Source organism: Eucalyptus grandis, chromosome 6 (assembly GCF_016545825.1).
Source record: "Eucalyptus grandis isolate ANBG69807.140 chromosome 6, ASM1654582v1, whole genome shotgun sequence".
Classification (NCBI taxonomy): Eukaryota; Viridiplantae; Streptophyta; class Magnoliopsida; order Myrtales; family Myrtaceae; genus Eucalyptus; species Eucalyptus grandis.
In genome coordinates, this window is record NC_052617.1 from 28877710 (window position 1) to 28885125 (window position 7416).

Consider the following 7416-nt stretch of genomic DNA (forward strand, 5'->3'; position numbering starts at 1 on the left):
TTTTTTTTTTTTCAATCACTTCCCATTGATCTAAGTAGTTTAGGTCATCTAAATGCTCAAAAGTCTGAAACTACTTTTTCCAAAGGTGGTTTCTCATCGAGAAGCTTACTCGATTATTTGTCTTAGGACCTATTTGGTAACAAATTAAATAGTGTTTCATTCTATTCTTTTGCTCCTCTCTATTCGGTAACTTTTTTATTCTTGGAAATAAATTTGTTCCAGAAAATAGATTTGTAACAAAATTAAAAAGTAGAAAAAGTTGCTTCTTTATTCCCAGAGACAATATCAGAATCAAGCCAAATTATGTTTTTTCTTTATTTTTTGTTTCTTCTTTTTCTTTTTCTTTTCTATTCTTCTTCCTCTAGTCATTTACAAAAATATAATAACATTATTAAAAATTTAAAGAAAATTTCAAAAATATAATGAAATTATAACACAAAATTATATTAAAAATATAATAAAATTACAAAATATAAAAATATAAAAATAATTAAAATATAATAAAATTATAACATAAAATTATATTAAAATATAACAAAATTACATATTTAAATTATAAAAATATGATAAAATTAAATAATAAAATTAAAAGACTATAATAAAATAATTAAGAAATAAATTTATGTAATAAATTTATTGAAAGATTAAAAGAGTAAAGTATAGTTAAAGTATTACAAAATTAAAAGAAATTCTAAATCACAAAAAAACTTAAAAATAATATCAAATACATTTCTATTTCGGAAATATAAATTTTTAATAGTTATCAAAAAATTTCAAATGATTAGAAGCTTGTCCAGGAAATAAAATAGGATAAAATTAGTTATGAGAATAAATTATTTTTAGAAATAGGGTGGTGGTTGGTTACAAAAAAAGCACTAGGAACTCGGGGGTTCTCCTTGCTGCAGCGATTGCCACGTGTCAGCCTCCCGGTTCGTCAACTACCTCTCTCCCACCGACCGGAGCTTCACTACCTGAGACCAGTAAGAAAAAACTCATCGACCACCATGACGCCGTCTCTGCACCGCCTCACCTCCTCCATGGCCACTACTTTAGCCCCTCCTTCACACACTCTTTCCCCTCCAAAACCACCGAACCAAAAGCTGCAAACCCTCACACCACGTGACGACAAGCACCATGGGCGCCTTTACCTCCGAAACGGCATTGCTCGCAGAGACGCCGTTTTTCTCTCGCTCCTCTCTCTCTTGCCCTCCCTCTCTCGGCCTGAACCAGCAGCTGCATTCTCCATCGGAATCTGTACTCTCTTCTCTCTTACGATTTGAATTGAGCGAAGGCTTTTTGTTGATTGCAGCTGCTTAAAGTTTCAAATTCTATCCGTAATTCTCGAGAAACGTGAAAATTCAGCAGGACCGAAGGAGTGGCTGAAAGAGCAGAAGAAGAAGTCCTCCAAGTTTCTCTTGGCTCCGATTGAGGCCTCTCGAGAGAGCCTGCGCGCGGCTTACCTCATTCTCAGTTCGGTTGGGTCGTTGATTTGTTATCCTGTTGCTTTAGAAGGTTGATTTCCTGTTTTTATTTGAGTCGAAAAATCTGTTGTAGCTAAGGCTTCTGAGAGTACGAGTGATGATTTGGAGGAAGTTCAGAGCTTGTTTAGGTCAGCTGCTAGGGACTGCGTCGCAGAGGACAGAAATTCGTTCGTTGCTTTTCAAGCCAATACAGGAGTAGAGGTTTGTCCTGTAGCCTGTTAATCCTGCTTTTCGTTTCAAGATTTTAGACGTTTGTCCTAAGTAATTGATGGATAACTGTGGTAGGTGCTATGACAATTTTGCCCCCAATTTATCCAAATCGTGAGCTTAATTGATGCACTGAACAGGTCTGCACATTCAAGTTGATTGTGAAGAATGCAGCTTCCTTGCTTGCTGATAAGGACCCTGTAAAGTTAGAAGCTGAAGCTATGCTTGATCATCTTATTAGGTACCTTATCTTTTCAGGTTTGGCAGTGGCTTCTTTTTTAGTGAGTATGAAAATACTAGACTAATTGTGCGTAGGAAACTAGAAGAATGTGATGATCAAATTTTAGCTCTTCCACCTATCATTCTCAACTAAATGACTTGTGTTACAAGCGAATTCAGATTCCCCACACTCGATTGTCGTGAAAAGTTGTGCACCACCTTATGGGACAACATTTATAGGAGAGATAGGCATTAGAGTAAACAGAAACGGTTCTTAATTCAGTTGGTTTTCTGTAGTCTATCTTAGAAACATCTATTTTTGAAAGGTCTGATCTTATAGCTTTTGTTGCATGTGACTATCTTCTTGGAAGATCAAAGCTCCAACAGACCAGGAAGATACTCTCTCTACATTTGGTGCTCCAAATGACTGCAAAAATTAATACATTTACTCTAGCTGCTGATAAAAAGAAAAAAATGGTTATGACATGGTGGTCACTCTAGTTATGCTGTTTGTGGTCCAACCAATCTTGGTATGTGTCATTACTAGTCTCTGTGAACTGTCAGGATAATTACTGAATGACGTGGTGAGACATCAGAATTTTTTATTCAATATTTTATTATCCAATTTATGAGATCCATAGAAGATGTGGTTGGAATGGTTTGGTTAGGCATCCATAGTATCTTTGATGCGTCATATTTAGAGGGCTGGGAACTCTATTTTGCATCAACAGCAGCGGTTATCAGCATCACCTTCTTTTACCAATAAATAGAAAGTACTTATGAAAAATAACAATATTTGACGTATCCCTTAGTAGGTATACCATTTTAGCAAAAGTTAAAAGGATCTTTGGCAGTTCTCTTCCCAAGAACCCTCTACCTATAAGCTATAACTTAGACATTGCACAGAACTCTTCAGGTGGAGATATGTCAAAGGATTATTGGATGAGCTAACTTCACTACTAGCAACGCAAATAACAAGTATTGAGAAATTGGCAGAAGTGTTGGCTTTCTGATCTCTAGTACGAGGCATATGGAGTCTTGTATATAGGAAATTTAGTTTTACATTTAGGTGGCTCCTTAGCCCATGCTGTCATCGAAGACTGGAAAAAGATTTGGAGCGGATGTCATACTTGTTTAGAATAACCAAACTAATCATACGCCAAAACAATAGGGGAGGTGGGAAGGAGAGCATCTGCCACCACCTAATTAGAAGATCTGCGCATGTTTTGGAACAGTTCAGTCTTTCTAATGTTTGAAGTGATCCATATGAATAGAGAAGTCCTACTTTAGCAATAGTATTGTGGTTCTTTTTCATGATTTGGTACTTTGGTTCATTTTACCTTTTCTCTGTCTTCTTTTTACCTTCTGTAGATCTTTCTCATCTCTGAATGGTCTGACAAGCAAGAGTGATCTTCAAGACACTACCTATAGGTATATCTCTCTCTCCAGAACAGTAAATGCTGGCAGTATGAAAGTTAAGTTTGTTAGTCCTGAAAATCTGAATGAGTTCTATATTTCTCAGCTTTTCTTAACAATACAACATGCTGCACATGCACGCACATGCACGCAGAGGCAGTTGTTGTCTTTGCCCTTGGATTTCTGCTCACAAGCCTACTCCTGGCATTTCTAGTCTGTTTGAATTCAGTATATTTTAAACAACTCTGCAGAATGCTTTTGTTAGCTGAAGATCTTCAAATTCACTGCATAAGCATTTTTTACAGTTTATTGATCTTTTACTGCAGAGCGAGAGTTGCTGATGCACTGACGGATACCATATCTTCTCTGGAAAAATTCGAGCAGGGCATCAAGGATTGCCTTGAAATATGAGCATATGGTTCTATTCAGCATTAAGATCTCACTTGAAGCTTTCAGATTTAGCTTATGAATCTGATTGCAACACGCAAAATAGTGGAAATCTAGAAGATGGTCCTCAATGATTTTCATTGTTATTTGTGTGGGAGAGTAAAATCATGTACTTCCTTTTGATATGATTAACCATACCTTGGTATTGGAAGATCCCTTTCAATTTCTTATTTCATCAAATTAACATATACATGCTTCCCATTTTTAAGAATATTGTAACATTGACATGAAAAGAAACAGCCTACTTGCATAGTCTGCCACTTTTTGATTTTCCAATAAATTAAGAGATGACTATATGTTTTCTGCTTGCGCCTCATTGCACCACCAGGCCAGGGGAAAGATTTTTCATGGTACATCATGTGATTTTACCCACATTGTAACAATTGTTCCTTTTGTTGCTTGGACCAGTGAGTTAATTATGTATTACTGTCTGGTTAAAAATGTGGTAAATTGACTATGAATAATCAGAGGCAATATCTGATGCATTTTTCCCAGACTTATTTTCAAAATCCTCTTTAATCCCTTTGTAGAAACACTTTATCGAAAGTTATTCAGTGAGATATTTGGCCGTAGACGGTGGTTCTGTTGTTTTCTTGGTAAAATAGACGGCAGTACTTACTGTCTGTGTTGGACGTATTACACCTTTTCATTTCAGTATAACTGTTTGTTAACAATGTGATTCATAAGGAAAAAGCCTCACTTCATTCCATGTCATTTTTTCATGGAACTGATGAATATTAATGTAAATGCAATAGCTTAAGGTATATGGATTTGTCTTGAATTTGTTTCTTACCTTGGGCGGATATATTGAAATAATGCAAGATATGCTAGATGTGCTGTTTGCTTCTTAGTCATATTAAGTGATCTTCTTGATGGCTATGATTACTGAAGAATGGCATGAAAAAGGCGAGAATTTTGTTACTGAGACATGAATTTTAATCTCAAGTTGGCATCATCCAACTATAAGGACTGTTAGCAAGTTAGATTTTTCATTGCATTCGGAATTTTCTTTAGGTGGTAATTATCTAATGTTTTCCTCCTCTACAATGAAGTCACTCATTTGCTTTTCCGTTTGCCTTGTATATTGCTGCATCTAGTTGAAGAAAGTTTATGCCCTTTTGGTCTGTGGCGAATGATTTCTTTCTAATCGAAGTTTCTCAGTGATGTTAAAATTTTAGAGAAGCAGAAAAAGTATCGCGGCCTGTATATTTTATGCTCTAAATTGTGTTTCTCCATGACAAAGTGAGCATTTTCTAATTGCAAGTTGGCTGTATTTTTATGGGGATGAGTCATGTAGCCAGAAACTGATCTCATGGTTGCAGTTCAATCAGGTTTTGCATTCCTACTTAAAGCTGCAAATAATGTCTATACTTTGGAGTCATTGCCTATAATTTATGTACCCCAAGTCTATCGCTAAAGATAATCTTCAACTGGGTGAACCGAAAGCCTGCACCAAGTACAAGCGACGACATGGTGTTCCATCTTCAGGGTGGATATGTACTGACCGAGGCAAACTGCGAAGCTTGTTGAACAGGTTTAAGGGATCATGCATGAGCCCGAAGTTGGCATCTGGATCACCAATCTGTGAAAGCTTGACATCAGAAAACCCGAGAGATGGGAGTAGATGGTCTGGCCAGTCGCTGTAAAACTGGAAGGTGGAACTGGAGAGTGTGGTGGACGGTTTGTTCATGAAATCTGCTAAGAGGACCGTCTTTGTATAATTGCACTTGTCTGCAATCATCTTCAGTACTTGCATGGCATGTGATTGGGGAAGATAATAGAGTAATCCTTCCAAGACCCACACCGTGTTCCTCTCTGGCATGTACCCTGACTCCTGAAGCTTTTCGAGCCAGACATCATCCCTGATGTCAGCTGCTACTCTGGTCAAGGATTTTGCTATCACCTTTAATTCATAATGATCATCTGGGGATTCTAGTGCTGCCTTTATTAGGGCAGCCTTTACCTGCAGGACATCTGGAAAATCAACCTCAAAAACATCACTTTTGCTCAAGCAGCTTAGACGGTACGCCCTTGCATCCATTCCTGTATACATACCGTCAGTTAATAAAAATTCCCCCTCCAATTAATGCGAAACCACCTATGTCCACCATAATAGGTGGAAGCTTTATGCATGAATGCTTTGTTTTGAATTGATTCTCTTGTATATGGGGGTTCCTATTGCAAGAGTTAGGCATATTTCACCCTTTCATGGCAGTTGTAGGCATTCTCACCTCGCCGTGAGTACTCGATAAATTATTTTGTTGGTTCCTGGCAATCGGTAGTTCACAGCTCATTGTTTACGTGACTAGAATGTTTGCTATGGAAGCATACTACTTACAATGTTAAAGAAGGATTCATCAGTTCAAGACCTGAGTCGAGTGAAAAGTGATGTGGTCTACGCTTGCGGCCTAGGGCTAATAACTCTACCTATCATTGTTTGACCCTCTTTAGAAACAGAATTCTGAGTTTCTCTCAAAACTCGTGAGCTTAGGGGGGATTTGGTGCAAATGACAAAAGTACTACATTGGAAATTGGAATGCGGAGAATAGAGTGGTTTACCAACCTGCACCGAGGAACACCACCTGCGCTGCTCCACCATCGAAAGAATTGACGACAGCTTCGAGTTTTGAATCAAACCATAACGTCCGGACTGCAAGGATCACTCCAGAAATTTCACGAGCATTGTTCGTGCAGTCTTTCTTTATCTTCTCATGGAGACTCCTCAGATATGTCTCTCCCGCAAGCACATCTGCGAAAGGATCGTTAATGACGTGCTTCCACAGGGCTCTTCCTGCAGCCGTTTGGCATGCCGACTGCTGAAGGGAGTCCCATTCCTTTTCAACCCTCAAATGCAGTCCCCGGACCGCGTTGTTGAGCAGCAAGTCGGGGAGCTTGAATTCGATCGAGAACAGGTCCTCGGGTAGTCCATTCTCGTGATTTGACATTCTCTTGCAATCCTGTGAATCGTGAAAATACTAGTAGAAACGAAGCGGAGGATATGTGCATGGTATATATAGAGAGGGTTTATGGGAGGGAGAAAGAAGAGTTGTTGTGTAGGGATAAGAAAAGAGAGCCACACACAAAACCAACGTCTGAGAAGATGGCTCAAATCGTATCCTGCTTCTTTTTCCCTTGATGGAAAGGAAGGTAATGAGGTTGTCCACGAGAGCCACCATTTCATTCTATGCACAATGCCCTCAATCTGTCCCTTTGTTGAATAGGAATAAAAAAGTAAAGGACTAAACGGCTCCACCAAAGAAAGGTCCTATTAACATCGGGTGGTGGCTCCCACTTCCTAAGAGAAGAGAAAGCCAAGTAAGTACAGTTGGTGGGTGCTAACTCTGTGGCCCAGGAAAGAAAGTCTTTCGTCATTTGTTTTGTTTGTTGTGGCACATCGCATCTGTTCAGCCTTGTGTTTCTAGTGGCTCTGATAATGGCTGGTGCAACTGAGAAAAAACTCATATGATCTCAGGCACATTATTTTAGTTGTTGATTGGGGAGTCCTGCATTTTGGATCCAGATAAGACCCACATGATCAATGGCAGTGATAGATCATATTCATGAGGTCCAACGTCCAAACAAAATCTCCTAAGTCCTAAGCCACTAGTGGCAAAGAATCTTAGGTGGATAGGGTGTTTGGGACCTT

At 38.5% G+C, this 7416-nt stretch overlaps 2 protein-coding genes across 2 annotated transcripts; one reads left to right on the plus strand and one right to left on the minus strand.

Moving 5' to 3' along the window:
* Positions 1–949: 949 nt before the first annotated feature.
* On the plus strand, positions 950–4030 carry LOC104449021. Its single transcript, XM_010063013.3, has 6 exons — positions 950–1254; positions 1363–1470; positions 1555–1682; positions 1829–1929; positions 3279–3338; positions 3650–4030. Exons 1-6 carry the CDS (start codon positions 1005–1007, stop codon positions 3732–3734), a joined length of 732 nt encoding a protein of 243 aa, XP_010061315.1. The 5' UTR covers positions 950–1004; the 3' UTR covers positions 3735–4030.
* A 1034-nt stretch (positions 4031–5064) lies between these two features.
* On the minus strand, positions 5065–6889 carry LOC104449022 (putative S-adenosyl-L-methionine-dependent methyltransferase Mjls_1072). Its single transcript, XM_010063014.3, has 2 exons — positions 6334–6889; positions 5065–5813 (listed from the first exon to the last, which is right to left on the minus strand). The coding sequence occupies exons 1-2, from the start codon at positions 6713–6715 to the stop codon at positions 5197–5199; spliced, it is 999 nt and encodes a 332-aa protein (XP_010061316.1). The 5' UTR covers positions 6716–6889; the 3' UTR covers positions 5065–5196.
* Positions 6890–7416: the final 527 nt, after the last annotated feature.

Coding starts and splice junctions, on each gene's coding strand:
- LOC104449021 (XM_010063013.3), top strand. CDS start 1,005: ATGACGCCGTCTCTGCACCGCCTCACCTCCTCCATGGCCACTACTTTA. Junction 1,930..3,278: donor ATGCTTGATCATCTTATTAG/GTACCTTATCTT, acceptor TACCTTCTGTAG/ATCTTTCTCATCTCTGAATG. Junction 3,339..3,649: donor CTTCAAGACACTACCTATAG/GTATATCTCTCT, acceptor CTTTTACTGCAG/AGCGAGAGTTGCTGATGCAC.
- LOC104449022 (XM_010063014.3), bottom strand. CDS start 6,715: ATGTCAAATCACGAGAATGGACTACCCGAGGACCTGTTCTCGATCGAA. Junction 5,814..6,333: donor GGTGGTGTTCCTCGGTGCAG/GTTGGTAAACCA, acceptor GTATGTATACAG/GAATGGATGCAAGGGCGTAC.